The 18,585-nt window shown below is 40.3% G+C and overlaps 1 protein-coding gene across 1 annotated transcript in view; it reads right to left on the reverse strand.

Moving 5' to 3' along the window:
• The window catches only part of EP300 (EP300 lysine acetyltransferase), a 76,749-nt gene that overhangs the window by 25,669 nt on the left and 32,495 nt on the right, over positions 1 to 18,585 (reverse strand). The window contains exons 7-12 of the mRNA XM_080811261.1: positions 10,368 to 10,461; positions 9,668 to 9,805; positions 7,513 to 7,630; positions 6,474 to 6,648; positions 1,519 to 1,596; positions 427 to 536 (exon numbers count right to left, since the gene is read on the reverse strand). Of these exons, the coding sequence (XP_080667387.1) occupies positions 427 to 536; positions 1,519 to 1,596; positions 6,474 to 6,648; positions 7,513 to 7,630; positions 9,668 to 9,805; positions 10,368 to 10,461 (713 nt within the window). The remainder of the gene's footprint in view (positions 1 to 426; positions 537 to 1,518; positions 1,597 to 6,473; positions 6,649 to 7,512; positions 7,631 to 9,667; positions 9,806 to 10,367; positions 10,462 to 18,585) is intronic.

Raw genomic sequence — 18,585 nt, forward strand, 5'->3', positions numbered from 1 at the left:
ATACAGCCTTTTTTCAAAACAGAGTACATAATATGAGATCCTAACATGAATTTTCTCCAAATTACATCGTTTTGGTACCTCAGTGATGAATTTTGTAGGATAAATTTCTAAATACAATTTATTGGTAAAAGAGATGGATGCAAATTAGGGATTATAGTATTTACTCCCTAACTGTGGTATATGGCTTAGTTTTCTCCTACTCCACTTTAAAAAAATAACTACTTATTCTCTGCTTTAAAACACATATATAATCATTTATCATGTGTACCATAAGGGCCAAATAGAATTACAGAAAAAAATCAACGTTAAAGGATAACCACTTATAGTTAGCTATTTAAGCAACTGTAAGGTTTGTTTTCAAAGCAGAAACAATAAAAAAGGATTTAGGTAAAGGCCAAAATGATTACACAAAGACGACACACTTACTGGGTTGAGAGTTCCAGGCTGAGCTAACTGTCCATGGTGCTGAAGAGGAGAGGTCTGCCGGGGTCCAATTGGGGGCTGGGGCATACTCATCTGGCCAAACTGATTCAAACCTGTAAGTATAAAATATTAGGTCTGAATACCTTCATGGAATTGGAGAATTAAAGAATGAATTCTGATTCTGTAACATTTTATCAGGATAATTAAAGGAACCTGTTTCCAACTGTGAATGGAGGACACTGTTAATAAACATACTGTTCTCTGAATAAAAACTAGTAATCCGGAATAAAATCCACCTTGACGAGTTGTTTTACTTATTTTATTATTTTTTAAAAGATTTTATTTATTTAATTATTTGAAAAAGAGAGCCCAAGTTGGGGGGGGTGCAGATGGAGAGTGAGAGGGAGACTCCCCACCAAACAGGGAGCCCAAAGTAGGGCCCAATCCCAGGACCTGGGATCATGACCTGAGGCTAAGGCAGACGCTTAACTGACTGAGCCATCCAGGCACCCCTTGACCAGTTGTTTTTATTTATTTAATTAATTTATTTTAAAAAATATTTTATTTATTTGACAGATCACAAGTAGGCAGAGATAGAGAGGGAGGGGGAAGTAGGCTCCCTGCTGAGCAGAGAGCCTGATGCGGGGCTCGATCCCAGGACCCTGGGATCATGACCCGAGCCAAAGGCAGAGGTTTTAACCCACTGAGCCACCCAGGAGCCCTGACCAGTTGTATTTAAGTGGATGCTTCATGTCTGCCACCTGACCTGCCAGCCAACCTGTACTCTAATACCTTTCCTCTCCCTCCCTGGGCTCCAACTCCAAAATGTGCTCTGATTTCTCAAGTAGGTAACTATGATACATGCTGCTGGTCTGAGGCAGGAAGCGAGGTGGCAAGAATAATCCTGTAGTACACCAGAGACTCTGTTTTAAAAAGCCATGGTTGGGGCACCTGGCTGGCATAGTTGGTAGAGTATGGGACTCTTGATCTCAAGGTTGTGAGTTTAGGCCCCATGTTGGACATCGAGGTTACTTTCGGGAAAAACAAAAGCCATGGTTAGATACATGGATTACATGGATTGCTTTTACAACTTACCAGGCTGTGGAGTTATCCGGGCCATCATCTGGTTTGGCACACTGCCACGGATCATAGAGGGGTCAGGCAGAGGGCCATCTAGAGTGGAACAGAGAAATGGTTAGAAAATCTTTCTACTTTTTAAGATTTACTCATTTATTTTTTGAGAGAGCATGCATGAACAGGGGGGAGGGGCAGGGGGAGAGAGAGAAGCAGATTCCCCACCGAGTAGAGAACCCAACACAGGGTTCCATCACAGGACCCTAGAATCATGACCTGAGCCAAAGGCAGACCCTCAACCAACTTGAGCCACCCAGATGCCCCTAGAAAACCATCTTTTGGCTAGTGGCCTTTCCATTAAAAAGAGGAGGGGCTGACAGAATGAAGGAGAGAAAAGGAAAAAAAAAGAAAACCTCACAAAGTATCTTTAGTAATGTCATGAAAAATTCAGCCTGCCTCTCCAAAGAATAAAGCAATGAACTTAGGAACCCGAAGAAAATGTTAGTTCTAAAATATAAGAAAAGCTTCCAAATGATTATAGTATTTTGCTTTCCTTCAGTGTTGACAGGAAAATAATATAGTAACTTAAATTAAAAAGAGAGAGAGAAAGAGAGAGAGAGAGAGAGAGGCTACTATAGCATTTAATATGCTACTATTTGACTAATCTGGAATCTTTGGTTGGTATGCAGCAGGATACCTCCGAGAGACAGCCACAGATTTTGTTCAGTGACCAAATTTGATGTGTACCCCATGTGTTTTTATGTGCATAAACCCACTGTGAACACTGACCTTAAATAATTCACGTATTATACTGCTCTATGTATCAAGGACCTCAGATTTGCCTGTGGCAGACTATGCTTTAAAGAGAAGCCTACCACACATCGGAAAATTCAAATCCCTGTCACTTCAGCAAGTGTGCTATACTAACAATAAAAATCATCACACAACTAAGTGCTTTAGTGCAATTCAACTAACTAAATCCACTAGGATTTACCATTAATATTGTTGTTTTTTTTTTTTTTAAAGATTTGTCAGAGAGAGAGCACACGCGTGCACAAGCAGGCAGAGGGAGAGGGGGAAGCAGGCTCCCCACTGAGCAGAGAGCCTGAAGCAGGGCTTGATCCCAGAACCCTGAGATCGTGACCTGAGCCGAAGGCAGAGGCTTAACCCACTGAGCCACCCAGGCACCCTAAAAATTTTTTTAATAAAGATTTTATTTGTGTGTGTGAGAGAGAGAGAGTGCACAAGCAAGGGGAGCGTCAAGCAGAGGGAGAAGCAGGCTTGCTGTTGAGCAAGGAGCCCAATCCCACTGATCCCAGGACCCTGCGATCATGACCTGAGCCAGAGGCAGAGGCTTAACCCACTGAGCCACCCATGCACTTTTTTTCCCCCCAGATTTTTTAAAAAAAGATTTATTTGAGAGAGAGAATGAGAGAGAGAGAGAGAGTGAGAGAGAGAGAGAGAGAGAGCATGAGAAGAGGGAGGGTCAGAGCGAGAAGCAGACTCCCCACTGAGCAGGAAGCCTGATGCAGGACTTGATCCCAGGACTCCAGGATCATGGCCTGAGCCAAAGGCAGTCGCTTAACCAACTGAGCCACCCAGGCGCCCCCTTTTATTACTTTTTAATTACAATTGTATTTAACATATCTTCATGGTTTAGAGCTGACTGTGAAGACAAAATGGGTTTGATTCTTGGCTCTGCCATTCGCTAACAGTGTGACCACAGCAAGTCAGGCCACCTCTATACCTCAGTTCCTCACTGGTAAAATGGGCAATAGTATCTAACATTATCTCTCAAATCTTTTTTTCTATGTATCTGTTATCTCTCTACTAATTTTTTTCTTAATGTAAGCTCTACGGCTCAATGCGGGGCTTAAAGTCACAACCCTGAAATCAAGAGTCACAGGCTCCACTGACTGAACCAGCCAGGTTCCCCATATTTTGTACCTTTTTAAATAAAGCTGTTTTAATTCTTATCTTCTGTGGTTTTTTTTTTTTTTTTGAATTGCAAATCTGGCTTTAAACTCTGTCAACTCTCCCAGTTTGTGTTCCTTTTTTTTTTTAAACATTTTTTTATTTTTAATTTTAGTTACTTGACAGAGAGAGAATGAGAGAACACAGGCAGGGAGAGGGAGAAACAGACTCCCTGCTGAGCAAGGAGCCAGAGGCGGATCTCAATCCCAGGACCCTGGGATCATGACCTGAGCAAAAGGCAGATGCTCAACTGACTAAGCCCTCCAGGCATCCTTCCCAGTTTCCCACCCTTTTTGTTTTCAATTTTTCTATGAACATTTATGTTTTCTATAATGAATTCCCCTTGCACTTTTAATTATCTACACGAGGACCACAGGATGAGTTTTTCCTGATTATGTATCTCTGTATAGGGAGTCGCCCCTCAGGGTGCGCTGCCTGCTCACGAGGGCAGGTGGCATTACCTTAGAGTGGTTCCTTTAGCAGCCACACCTAGCCCTTCGCCTTTAAGTAGAGGGCTCCAGATGGTTGGTCAAATCTGTTCAGTCTTCCAACTGCTTGGGTAAAAAGGGAATGCTCTGGAGAAGCCGCAATTAAAATATTCTAGTGTATGGCTACTTTAGCAATGTAATACTGGGGCCAGTTTTAGGATGTTTCTATAGTATAAATTATGTTATTGTGAATATTTCTGTGCAACCGTACATTACTTAAAATTAAATTTTCAGAAATGTAATGACTGGATTTAAGGGAATGAAAAACAACATTTCAGTTTTCACCAATAGCATAATCCAGAGCCATGTTACTGTACAGTCTTCAATACCCACTTTAACCTTTAAAGACCCCAAAAAGGGGCGCCTGGGTGGCTCAGTGGGTTAAAGCCTCTGCCTTCAACTCAGGTCATGATCCCAGGGTCCTGGGATCGAGATCCGCGTTGGGCTCTCTGCTCAGCAGGGAGGCTGCTTCCCTTCCTCTCTCTCTGCCTGCCTCTCTGCCTACTTGTGATCTCTGTCTGTCAAATAAATAAATAAATAAATCTTAAAAAAAAAAAAAGGACCCCAAAAAGGTCACACTGATTTTACTTTTCTTTCATTTTCTTTTCCAATGTTTCATCTTTTCCCCTGAGTCATACGCTAAGGAAGTTAGCACCTTTAATATTAAAAATATTTAGCTTGGTTTGCCCATTAATTGTTTATTCTTCAATACATTCTATGTACTACTTTTAATTTTTTAAAATTTAAAACTTTTGATTCTTCTATAATTATTCTGCATATGGGATAAGGCAGGGATCTCATTCTACAAAATACCAGATTTAGTATACAGGCTAAAGGTCAACATATACTTAGAGGCTATTCAGTTCCATTAATGTCTGTTGCTGTCTCCATCAATATACCATACTGCTTTCCCTCTAATATTAAGACCACAATTTAGTATCTGCAGACTTTAGACTTGGCTCAAATATCTAAAGAACTTCAGAAAACTCTAACACACTCAAGTATCTCAGGTTTGCCCACTTGTCTCTATACCTAATCCTGGTTTAGACCATCAGCACCTAATCAGTCTACTCAATTCTAGTCTTGACGGTTTCTGAACATTTGTTCTTCTACTATTAGGAGGTAGGTAGGAGAACAACAACAAAAATACCCCAGCTGGGGTGCCTGGGTGGCTCAGTGGGTCATGGTCTCAGGGTCCTGGGATCGAGCCCCGTGTCGGGCTCTCTGCTCAGCAGGGAGCCTGCTTCCCCCCCCCCCCACCCCGCCTGCCTCTCTGTCTACTTGTGATCTCTCTCTCTGTTCAAATAAAAAAAAAACAACAAAAAACACAAAAAAACCCCAGCTGCTTGGGCGTCTGGAAGGGTAAGTGGGTTAAGCGTCTGGCTTCAGCTCAGGTCATGATCCCAAGATCCTGGGATAGAGCCCCTCGTCAGGCTTCCCACTCAGGGGGGGTTGGTGGGGGAGGCACGCTTGTCTGCTTCTCTCTCTACCCCTCTCTCTTGCTTGGGCTGTCTTTCAAATAAATCTTAAAAAACCAAAGACAAAAAAACTGCTGCTGCTTTTCCTTTGCCAGTGGACCTCCATGTATACTCTTCCTCTGCCAGAAACACTGTTGCTCTTCTCAATTCTTCTCACATCATGGCCCGAGGGAACATGTATCCAGCACACTGCATTTAACAAATGTGCCTGTTAAAGGCCAGTGGCAACCAGGAATTCACCACTTTACTACTTCAAGGCCTGAGGGAGATGAATTTCTCAGCCCACCTAAAATCCTGACGTATGAGCTGGTGCTTGCTGGCTCAGATGGCACATCTACAGGTAGTCAGAGTTCCCTGACTCAAGCAATACAAGCTTGTCCCTCTCATAGCCTTTCTCACAGCATTCGAACTAGCCTGTGTTGTTCTTCACCATGTATATAAAACTCATTTCACTGCTTGAAATCTAGTAATAAGTCAGTGAATGAATAAGGGAATGTATAACACTCTTGGATACCTGGTTAATTCATGAGGTTGAGAAGGCTCTTATAACCAGAATACCGAAACTGTCAAGATGAATTTTAAACACTTGTAAAAAAAAAAAAAAATAGTTCTTAGCCTTCAAACATATTGTGTCAAGAAGAAAGTGTGACAATGTTAAGTAACATTTATTTCGTGTTTAGGATGTATAAAGGCTGGTGGCCTGCTCGGCCTACATTTATTGGATGCCTACCAAATTCAAGTCAGTATAAACCTGTAGGCTATCATTTTCTAGGTGTCACTTTGAGAGAAGAGTATCCTGGGCTTCTAAAAATGATCCCAGATTATCAAGACTTGTTAAGTATTTACTATCACCAGAAATCTTAAATATACTGTTCAGTTACTTCTTTTACTAAGGGATGAATTAGTTTCTTTGCAAAGAAAGGGGTGGTTCAGAAACTCTAGAATAGGTACACAAGCAATGAAAAGTAATGACTTTGGTTAGAAACCATTTTATTACCAATTTCTCCCCAAAATAACTGTACAAAAAAGCACTTACTGGTAGTCATTCCTGGTTGTGGCTGTCCCATATTGGGCCCTGGATTCATAGAAACTGGCACCATGCCTGCAGCACTGGGCAGCATGTTTTGTTTCTGGAGTCTAGTCCTTCGTTTTTCTTCTAGTTCTTTCTGGATCTTATAGATCTTCTCAGCAAGCAGGTGGTAGTACTCCGCCTTTGTGAATGTTGGAAATAAAACAGAGATAAGGGAGAAAGGGGAACTCCCATTAGGTAACAGAAAAAATGAATAAAGACCAGATATTTGCCTCATTTAAAGAGGGAAGCAGAAACTCAGAGGGGAAAAATCTAAACTATTTTCAAGTTTTTATTTTAATTTCAGTTAGTAGCATACAGTTTAATATTAGTTTTAGGTGTACAATACAGTGATGCAACACTTCATACGCCACCCGGTGCTCATCACAAGTGTACTCCTGAATCCCCATCGCCTGTTTCCCCCATTGCACACCCCTCCCCTCTGATAAGCACCACCTAATCCACTTTCCTAGATCATTCTGGGTGTGAGTTCATGTTTGAAATCATCATGTGAAAAGCAGCTTTATTATGAACCTGCATAGTAGAGCATGACCTCTCATGTCTACAGAACACATGCTGGCAATCTGCAGCCCGAGAATGAGCATGCTGTATTTTGAAAAACTGCCAATTTAGAGAACAAAGTTCAAATGATGCAGAGAAACCGGACTGCTACTTGAGATGAACACACGAAGCAGCTGGTTCACTGTACTCCTGTGAACACAGCACAGAGCTGGTAACAGCTCAACCACTTTGTAAGCTGACAGAAGGACAACCCAGATAAAGTGCCACACAAGTGCACTGTATTACAAGGAGGAAAAATGTAAGATTCTTGATGACATATGCTTTAAGAAAATTGCTTTGTTATCTTGACTGTGCACAGGGAGAGTAAGACAGGATAGCTAAAGGGTATCCTCTGACGCACACTGTTATTTATATATGTTACAAAGAAGAATACACAAGTAGAACAGGTCCATTTCTGACTTTATATAGAAAAACAGATGCTCACTCGATTATTTGCAGATTCATACATGTCCCCTTCCACTTTCCGGGCGTATGCAACTAAGTTTTCCATCCGTCGGTCTTTTAAAGCAGCAGGATCCGGAGTAGGAAATATGGCTTGAACACTAGAAAGAGAAAATTCTACCACTATTATATCATGTCAACTTCTCGTTCTCATCACCGAAATATACAATACTTTGAACCTTTCCCTCATTAGTTATTTTCTCATTTTTATACGATGTGCCTATTAAGTAAAATAAAAAGGGGTGGGATGTACTCAAATAGGAAATAATACCGGCCCCAATGAAATGGTCTCTGAGGTAAACAAAAGGTTTCCCCAATCAGAATGTAAGAAATGACACTGCAAAAATCCCCTCTGGCCCCTGTCACTCTAACATAGGACCAAAAAAATTATACCATGCTATTTGCATCAAGTTAGCGAGGAAAAGCTGACCTTTGTCATTGTGTCAAGAACCAACTGCCTTCAGACCCTTCTATTCTCCTCAATTTATTCAGCTTAGTAAAATAAAACCTAATGGGGCACCTGGGTGGCTGAGTCAAGTTAAGCAGCCGACTCTTGATTTCAGATCAGGTCATGATCTCAGGGACACAGGATCGAGACCCACATCGGCTCCATGCTCTGAGCATGGGAGCTGCTTAAGATTCTCTCTCTCCCTCAAAAACTAAATAAATAAAACCTAATAATCACTATAAAATCTTGTAAGATAAAAAACATGAAGTGGAAGGGGCAGAGATGCATAATGATTCCACCCAATTCAAAGTCTTTTCCTTTCTAACAATTCCCCACAAAATGCTTGGCACTGGTGTTCCTGAAGATCTGACAAATGTATTTCCAGTAATTAATTTTTTTTTTAAAAGAGGACTTATTTATTTGACAGAGAGAGGGAACACAAGCAGAGGAAGTACGAGAGGGAGAAGCAGGCTTCCAGAGCCAGATGAGGAGCTCAATCTCAGGACCCTGGGATCATGACCTGAGCCGAAGGCAGACACTTAACGACTGGGCCGCCCAGGTGCCCCTCCAGTCATTCACTTTATTATTTGGGTATCTCACATTCAGTTGTGCAAGATTTGGAAAAACTAAATGGAAAAGAAAGAAATGGAAGTTTAGAAGAATATTTGAGTTGGTAACAAATTCATAAGCATATACAACTCTTAATGTCAAGTCAGATGATCAATCCCAAACAATCTATTACCTGATATAACGATAGTTACACAATTTGAATATCACAATATAAGTCCATTTCGTTCTTTTTAAACTCATTTTGTTAAAATCTTGGGAGTTTTCTCCCTGTTGTCAAATTCCACTAATAGGAATTTTTGAATTCCTAAATGAAACTTAAAATATACTTGGTAGGCTAATGTAAGATAAAAATAAGTTTAGATAAAAGATAGGACACATGGTTCTAAACCAGTAAAAAATATGGATGGAATGAAGGAAACCCTTCTATTAAGTGGAGGAGAAATGAAAAAAAGAATGCTTTCTTGGAGAAAAAAATGCTGGACATCACTCACAGTGTTAAGCTCTGCAATGAGTGAAGTCCAAACTCTACTTTTATGATATTGGACACATTACACTTTAATGCTCTCTATCCCGTCCTCTTTCCTCTGACAAGAAGTAGCTAAGCTTCTTTAAAGAAGCTAAATGCCTGGCATTTATCAACTCCACAACAAACAGTGCAGAGATAGCTCACGAACTGCTGACATGCATTTTTGGAGGTCCAGAAGACCACAAAGAGCTGCCACCATTCAACATCTTAAGAGCTTTATTAGGGATACAAGAAAACAGTGTCACCACTACCATACTCTAATGCAGAGACATGGTTTTGCTTCTAAAATTTGAAATTTGCAAAGGCAGGGACATTAAAATAATTTTTAGGTAATATACTGAAAACCATCACTGGTAGAATAGTATACACACTGTTAAAGCTGAAAGACTCCTACAAATGATGGTGGAAAAGGCTGAGAAGCAAAGAACAGGAAGCAAGAAAGCCACAGGAGCAGAAGCATTAGCGGCAACAGTCAGGCTACAGAAAAATCAATAATACCCCTCTTGTGGTTAAGTGCCTGGCAGGATTGAAAGCATGCTGACATGGTAACTCTTCATAAATAAGACATGCTCAGTCTTTATGAATAAGACATACAGTTTGTGAACAAGATGATTTCGAAGATCCTGAGTAATATCTTCATGCCATTGTTTCCGAATTCCAGTATTGGATGGTTGAGCTGCTGTTGGCATAGGACCCAGGGAGGCCACACTGGCATTTTCACTCATCATTGGGCTTTAAAACGGAATTGTGACATAGTTTTAGTGAAGAAGGTAGGAGAAAGAAGATTTCATTTAGAGGGGACAGTGATGGGTACAAATGGTCCAACACACTATGACAATTCTTTTACATAAAGAAATCTGAGAGAAATAGTGTGTATGTGTTTGTACCTGTGTGAGGTAGAGTTAACTCACAACATCTGATCCTCTGGAGGGGAGGATGAAGTCTTAGGTTTAGAAGACTTAAGTGTTATGTTGTTAAGACTAAACTGTTACTTTGACACAACTTATCCCAGGGAATCACTGGGTAATGGATTAATTCTTACCTCTGGGACAGAGTAAGCTCATTTTTAAAGCAGCTGCATACTTGCAACTTCTTACTATATCCAGGGAAGGTATAGGTTACCCCAGATAATTGATATAACTTCAAATAATATTGTAGAAAGCCAAAAGCATGGACTCAAATACAATATTTGTCTTCACTCATCAAGGATAGCTTCAAATCAAGGAAGCAAAAAACAAACAAGGAAATCTAACAAGTGCTTAAAACACAGGGTGCCCACCAAGAAAAAACTTACTTTTGAGAATTTATGGCTGAATGCAACATTGAGTCAGAGAGAAGATTCGACGTTTGAACCCCTACACCTCCATTTACTCCCATAGGACTAGCACCTAAGTCAAGACAAACAAAAAAAAATTATTTTAAATATCAGTTAACAAAAAGAAAAGAACAAAACAAAGAAAAGCTATAAAAGTACTAGAATATATCATAAGAAATTTCTGTCCTTTCAAAGACCCAAAACCCAGAAGCCATAAGGACAACCTTTAGAAACTTGAGTAATAAATAAAATAATCACCATGAGCAAAGAGACAAATGACAAACCAGGAAAAAAAAAAAAAAATACTAGGGCTCTTTGGCAAATGCTGACAAATAAAAAAAATCCACACACTCTTTGACTTAGTATTTCTATTTCTGGTATGTTGTCTTATAGGTGTACTCATACATGTATGGACAGACACTGGGTAAAATGACGTTAAAAGCAAAAAAATCAGAACCAAAACTGTGTAGGTAACAACTATATACGCATATTTTCATAAGCACAACTTATGTAAGGATGTAAGGAACCTAAGTGTGATGATCACTGGAGAGGGTGAAAGATGGTGTTTTGGTTAAACATTTGAATACTCCTTCAAAAACTGACCTGAATAGTTCTAGGTGTATATATTACCTCTTCAATTGGCAATTGAATGAATAGCTCATTTCTTTAAAAACAAAAACAACTAAAAGCAATATTCACACACAAACAAGATTTTCATGTGGTAAAAACAAAAACCAAAAAACCCCACAACTTTTATAATTCTATCAATATACCTCAAGATATTTTAGTTAAAAACAAGGAAACAAATAAAACTTCCCACTATAACGGGAATAACTGGCCAGATCTGTAAATAACATTTAATGAAGAAAAATGCTGGTGCTTTCCTTCATCATGCTTCCTAAATACTTCGGCAGAAATTTGCTTCTGACATCGGCCCAGCTCTGAAATGTAGTTGCTGGAAGTCGTCTTTTAAGACAGAACTGTACTATTTGTAATTCTGTATTTGTCCGTGTAAATACTCCACGTGTAAACACTATTTTTTAAAAAATTTATTTATTTGACAGACAGAGATCACAAGCAGGCAGAGAGGCAGGCAGAGAGAGAGGAAGGGAAGCAGGCTCCCCACCAGAGAGTCCAATGCAAGGCTTGATTGCAGGACCCCGGGTTCAACGTCCAGAGCCAAAGGCAGAGGCTTTAACCCACTGAGCCACCCAGGCGCCCCTAAACACTCCTTTTTAGAGAAATTAGGTACCCATAATATTGATTTGCTTTATCGATGGCAGCAGCATGAAGGGGTACAAGAAAAAGTGATGACCCTCCACGCATTTGCTTACTGTCTTCTGATGGCACATGAAAACATAGCAAAACATTCTCTATGAATCCCCAGGTCCATTTAATACTCAGCCCTGACTCCAAGTTATAGCTCAATCATAACTTGAGAAGGAATACCCTAATACAGGTTAATATTTAAGATCCTGAAAGGAGGTTAAAAAAAAAAAATCCCAAGAGCGAACATTCACTTGAGAATACAAAAACGAAGAAGTAAAACAGTACTGGCACTGCCAGAGACGAAGTCAGAAGGGGGAGGAAGGAACCACAACACCTAAAAATCATTAAGGATATATTTTTGTTGGGGCACCTGGGTGACTCAGTCAGTTAAGGGTCCAACATTTTTTTTTTTTTTTAAAGATTTTATTTATTTGACAGAGAGCGAGCGAGCGAGCGCACACGAACGGGGGACCAGCAGAGAACCTGACAAGGGCCAATCCCAGAACCCAGAGATCACAACCCAAGCCCAAGGCAAGGCAGGCACTTAGCCAACTGAGTCACCCAAGTGCCTTGCATCTGACTCTTGAGACTGGCTCAGGTCATGATTTCAGGGCAGTGTCATCTAGGTCCATACTGGGCATGGAGCCTGTGTAAGATTCTCTCTCCCCCTCTCCCTTTCTTTGCCCTTCCTTCCCCTCTAAAAATAAAAGAAGAATATATTTTTGTTTTCTAAGCTCTAGGAGGAATCCCATACTAACCTTTACAGAGAAAGGGAACTCAGCAAGAACTTTAAGAATGTGGTCAAATATGGTCAAGAAGTCTTATACAAAAAAGCTCTAATTTAGGGCTCCAGAAGGGAGTCCACCTTCTGGTTACAGAATTTCTGTAAATGGATATGTATTAACAGAGATCTTGTAGTTTTTGTCTGCTTAATTGCTTCCTTGCCTATCCAAACTAGAGATGTTTCAAAATAGGGGCCATGCCCCTTTCATATTATTTTTTTCCCCAGCACACAGCGGATCTGAATGAATGCTGTTTCTCATTTACTTAAATGTCCCCATCAATCAAAGGTAACTGAAATTTATAACTGAGAATGCTCCAGCATTACAGCCAATTGAGCCACAGCAGGAGAAACACCTGTAGTCCTGAGTCATTTTGGAGGATCTTAGTCTGCTCAAAAGCACTAGTATAAAGGCCTGCTTAGGTGCTTCTTCCTACCCAGGACTACAAACCTCAGGGAACGATGGTATGACATAGACCCATAAACACAAATACTACTTTTTCTAAAACTCCAACAGCCTAAACTGGCACTTATATCTGAGAAATAGGTGACACAGAAGACCTTTAGAAGAGAGCACAAAACAAAACCCAGGAGTTCTTAACGGTAATAGTTCCAGAATTTCCATAAAATAGCTGAAAGATAGCTAACCAATAATTTGAAGGTCAGTAATAAAGAGAATAGAGATACTACAAAGGCAAGTAAAGAATCCCAAGACATTTTTATGCTGAAATTATTAAAACCTGACCACGTACACACCACTATACATGACGTATTCATACCAAGAATGTTTAATCTGGATCTAATTACAAGGAAACAATCAGACAATTATAAATTATAGGACAATCTACAGTGATCATCAAAAGTCAATGTGTGATGAATAAAAGAGAGGAGATAACTTCTAGATTAAGAGAAACACATTGTGGGGGGCGCCTGGGTGGCTCAGTGGGTTAAAGCCTCTGCCTTCGGCTCGGGTCATGATCTCAGGGTCCTGGGATCGAGCCCTGCATCGGGCTCTTTGCTCCGCAGGGAGCCTGCTTCCTCTTCTCTCTCTGCCTGTCTGCCTCTCTTCCTACTTGTGATCTCTATCTGTCAAATAAATAAATAAAATCTTTAAAAAAAAAAAAAAAAGAGAGAGAGAGAGAGAGAAACACATGGCACATAACAAACTGAACGTAAAAACCCGACTGACTTGGTGGGGTTATGGACATTGGGGAGGGTATCTGCTATGGTGAGTGCTGTGAGGTGTGTAAACCTGGCGATTCACAGACCTGTACCCTTGGGGCTAAAAATACATTATATGTTAATCAAAAAATAAAACAATTAAAAAATAAATAAATAAAATCCACCTTTTTGGGGTGCCTTGGTGGCTCAAAAAACAAACAAAAAACCCGTATGACTCTGGGGGACAACTGTAGAAATTAAAACACAGACTGTACATTAGATGACGTTATTAACAAATGTTAGATTTTGTATACATGACAATAGCGTTGTGGTCACAGAGAATACCCTTTTTATTAGGAAACATGCTGAAACAGCAGTCAAATGTCAGGACAGCTCAAGAATACACAGAAACCAAGCAAATGTGGCAAAAATGCTGAGAACAAAGAAATCTAGGTAAAAAGTACGTATATGGTCTTTACTGGAGTATTGCAACTTTAAGGTAGGTTTTGAAAACTCCAAACTAAAATTTAGAAGGAAGCAAGTATACTGGGGCCCCTGGGTGGCTGGTTAAAGCCTCTGCCTTCGGCTCAGGTCATGATCTCAGGTCCTGGGATCGAGCCCCACATCAGGCTCTCTGCTCAGCAGGGAGCCTGCTTCCTCCTCTCTCACTCTCTGCCTGCCTCTCTGCCTACTTGTGATCTCTGTCAAATAAATAAATAGGATCTTAAAAAAAAAAAAAAGTACTTTAGAAGGAAAAAAAGTATATTCATATTAAATAATACTTTTACCTTGCTTAAATCTGCAACCATTATGAATAACCTAGAGTATTTTAAACTGCTGTAAAGGAGGATAGAAAAAAAATTTTTATGTCCCAAATTTCCTAATGAAGTTTTCCCCTGGATTTCTGATCATCTATCCACTCTGCCCTCTTGGCAGGGTCCCCAACAATACTTTAGGGTTAAAATAATATGGCTGAGACCTCACAGCACTAACCACTTGGGAGTCCAATCTTAGAAAAATATAAAAGATTAATTTTAGGTTGCTGAGTATATGGAAATATAGTAAATTGCTTTTGTTTATAAATGTAATAAAAACCTTACACTGTTGGGAGGACACAACATAGTCCTATTTGTGGATATAGTGTATCATATCAGGTTCAAACCTAAAGTGTTCTGAAATAAAGACCATTAGTGAAAAAAAAAACAGAAGTGAAGAGAGTCTGGCTTAGTATTTCAAAATCATGAGACATCAAAAAGGTAAGAAAGGGGTGCTTGGGTGGCTGAGTGGGTTAAGCCTTTGCCTTCGGCTCAGGTCACGATCCCAGGGTGCTGGGATCGAGCCCCGCATCAGGCTCTCTGCTCAGCAGGGAGTCTGCTTCCACCTCTCCCTCTCTGCCTGCCTCTCTGTCTACTTGTGATCTCTGCCTGTCAAATAAATAAATAAAATCTTTAAAAAAAAAAAAGGTAAGAAAATACAGTTAATAGTAATTTGCGTACTGAACTGTCCATTTCTTTACTCTTTCTGACAATATCGTTCTAGGCTAAGGCCAAGATGCAACTCCAGAGTCATTATTTCTGATAATCAAAATTATTATATTTCTAGTAAAATCCATATAAAACTCAAAAAATAGAAGCCTGAAAGGGTCACTTCAAGTACCCCCCAAAAATAATTTATAGTAATCCTTAGTCCAAACATTACTCAGAAGTATAAAGTTTTGGTTAAAACTAATAAATTGCTGGGTTGCCTGGGTGACACAGTTGGTTAAGTATCCAACTCTTGGTTTTGGCTCAGGTCATGACCTCAGGATTATGAGACTGAGCCCCACAAAGAGCTCCCTCCATACTGAGTGCAGAGTCTGCTTAAGATTTCTTCTTCCTCGCCCTCTGTCCCTCCCCACACTCGACTGCTCTCTCTTCAAATGAATAAATAAATCTTTAAAACAACAACAAATAAATTGGTTAAGATTTTGGTGTGAAGTGAAAAAGAGGTCACATGTTCATAATATGCAATAAAATACTTTCTTAAAACCCTCTTAAAGCCAGTACGGGGTGGGGATGCGCCTGAGAGGTTCAGTTGTTAAGCCTCCCCTTTAGCTAAGGTCATGATCCTGGGGTCCTGGGATCGAGCCCTGCATTGGGCTCCCTGCTCAGCAAGGGGCCTGCTTCTTCCTCTCCCACTCCCCGTTTGTGTTCCCTCTCTTGCTGTCTCTTGTCAAATAAATATATAAAATCCTTTAAAAAAAAAAAAAAAAGGACTGCAGAGAGGGGTGCCTGTGTGGCTCAGTTGCTTAAGCGTTGGACTCTTGATTTCCGCTAAGGTCATTAGGTCGAAAGACTGAACTCTCCCTCACGCCCAGTGCTGGGCCTTCCTGAGATTCTCTCCCTCCCTCTCTCTCAAAAAAGAAAAGAAAAAGGTAAGACTGTGGAGAACATTACATGCCCTAGTCAGGGGGATTCCATTTTGAGATGCATTTCTTTATCTACGTTTTAGAGAACTCATAAAAAGAAAATGAAAAGAGAGGGGGCACCCTTCAACATAAACACATAGGACTATTTACCTTTCTTTTTTTTAAGATTTTATTTATTTATTTGACAGAGAGAGAGATCACAAGTAGGAAGAGCAACAGGCGGGGGAGGGGGAGAAGCAGGCTCCCTGCTGAACAGAAAGCCTGATGCAGGCCTCGATCCCAGGACCCTGAGATCATGACCTGAGCCTAAGGCTTAACCCACTGAGCCACCCAGGCACCCCAGGGCTATTTACTTTTAAAAGGGCTTTGGCACTGGGTGTGGTGCATAAACAATGAATCTTGGAACACTGAAAAAATAAAATTAAAAAAATAAATAAACAAAAGGGCTTTGGTATAAAAGAAGTAACGCTTCATATATAAGCCTTTGCCCATCTGGCTTGGGCCTAATAGATAGAAACCATGAGGATTTAACATGCCAAAAAGAGGAGTTTGCTTTCACACCAGTTTTTAAGATGGGATTGAACACAAAAGAAGAGAGAAATGAGGTATTCTAGAAGTTTTGGCTCATGGTGATTATTACTAATATGGCACCATTAATAACTGAAGTAATAAGAAAGAGATGGAAACTTAATTAATCTTCAATCCTAAAATAAAAACACTGAGAAAAGGGAAAAAGAAATCTCAAGAAGCTAACTTTCAAATGATTTTGAATGTCTGTCAAATAAATAAAATAAATCTTAAAAAAGAAAAGAAAGCAAGCACAAAAAGGCAGGATTAGCCCTTTACCCCAGTTTCTGGTCTAGTTTTTTTAAACTAGACCCTCAATAATTATTTAATAAGGTAGCAATGCTCATCAAGGAATGATGTATATTTGAGTTAAAAAGCACAAAAATCAGGAAGATTACATTTTTGTAAGAGTAGTGTGCCCAATTTTGTTTCCTCATTTAGAATTGGGCAGTAATGGGCAGAAATAAAGCTTATCACAAATATTAACAGAAGGATGACAATGGACTTCACAGGAAAAAATATGGTGGACTATACAGAACCATACCTTTTTTGTTGTTGTTAAGATTTATTTATTTTAAGGGGAGAGACAGACCACAGCACAAGTGAGAGGGGCAGACGGACAGGGAGAAACAATCCCAAGCAGACTCCGCACTAAGCACAGAGCCTAACTATGGGGTTCGATCCAAGGACCCTGAGATCATGACCTGAGCCAAAACGAAGAGTCGGATGCTAAACTGACTGCGCCACCCAGACGCCCCCAGACAGTTTTCTAGTCACAGAAGATCTCATCACCAAGGACAATTTTAGAATAAAGAGGCAAAGTATTAAAAGTCACTGACTCACCAGTGGATTTACTTATTTAACTATTTAAACAAAATGGCTTAGATGTTAACTGCGTAACAGCAAAGGGATACAATCTAAATGCAAACCTCCTTCACTTCACTTCACACAGAGGGGAAAAATTTGCCCCAAATTAGGATACTAGAACACTGCTCACTTTTCCCCTTCCTTCTCAGTCATATCATAGAAGTTAAGTAAACACATACATTCAATAAGCTATTTCAAAAGGCACACAACTTCAGTGAGAATATGGGCATCTGTATTAACAATAACCACATTCGGGCGCCTGGGTGGCTCAGTCAGTTAAGCGACTGCCTTCGGCTCAGGGTCCTGGGATTGAGCCCCACATCAGGCTCCCTGCTCAGTGGTGAGCCTGCTTCTCCTTCTCCCTCTGCCTGCCCCTCTGCCTACTTGTGCTCTCTTTCTCTGTGTCAAATAAATAAAATCTTAAAAATAAAACAAAACACCCCCCCCAAACTAGCCACACTCATTTCCATACATTTTAAACCTCTTTTTTTTTTTAAGGTGGGTTTTTCTTTTGTTTTGTTTTTTTAAGAAAGCAAAAGATACTGAGCGAGAACTCAAGCAGGGAGGAGAGGTAGAAGCAGGCTCCCCATTGAGCAGGGAGCGTGACACATGCCTTGATCCCAGACCCTGGGATCATGACCTGAGCCAACAGCAGATGCTAAACCAACTGAGCCACCCAGGTGCCCCCACAACAATTTGTGTGGTTTAAGATGGGGAGGGGGAGGAAATCTAAATCTCCACGTGTAAAAGATTGTTCTGTACAATGAATTACTCTTCAACCATTAAAAAGGATACAGTGGGTAAGTGAAGTGAAAGATGTCCTAATTGCATTAAAGAAATAGTTATAGAATAACACACAAGATCCCACTTCTAGAAATCCAAGTTCATATATGCTCATAAGGACTAAGGAGGATATAAATCACTAGCAGTTGCCTCAGGTATACTGACTGCAATGAGGCTTTTATACTACAATCTTTAAAAAAATTACTTTAAGAATTAATCATGGGGGGCGCCTGGGTGGTTCAGTCAGTTAAGTGTCTGCCTTCAGCTTAGGTCATGATTCCAGGGTCCTGGTAGCGAGCCCCACATCAGGCTCCCTGCTCAGTGGAGAGCCTGCTTCCCCCTCTCCCTCCACCTGCTGCTCC

The sequence above is a fragment of the Martes martes genome (genome assembly GCF_963455335.1).
Source record: "Martes martes genome assembly, chromosome: 8".
Classification (NCBI taxonomy): domain Eukaryota; kingdom Metazoa; phylum Chordata; class Mammalia; order Carnivora; family Mustelidae; genus Martes; species Martes martes.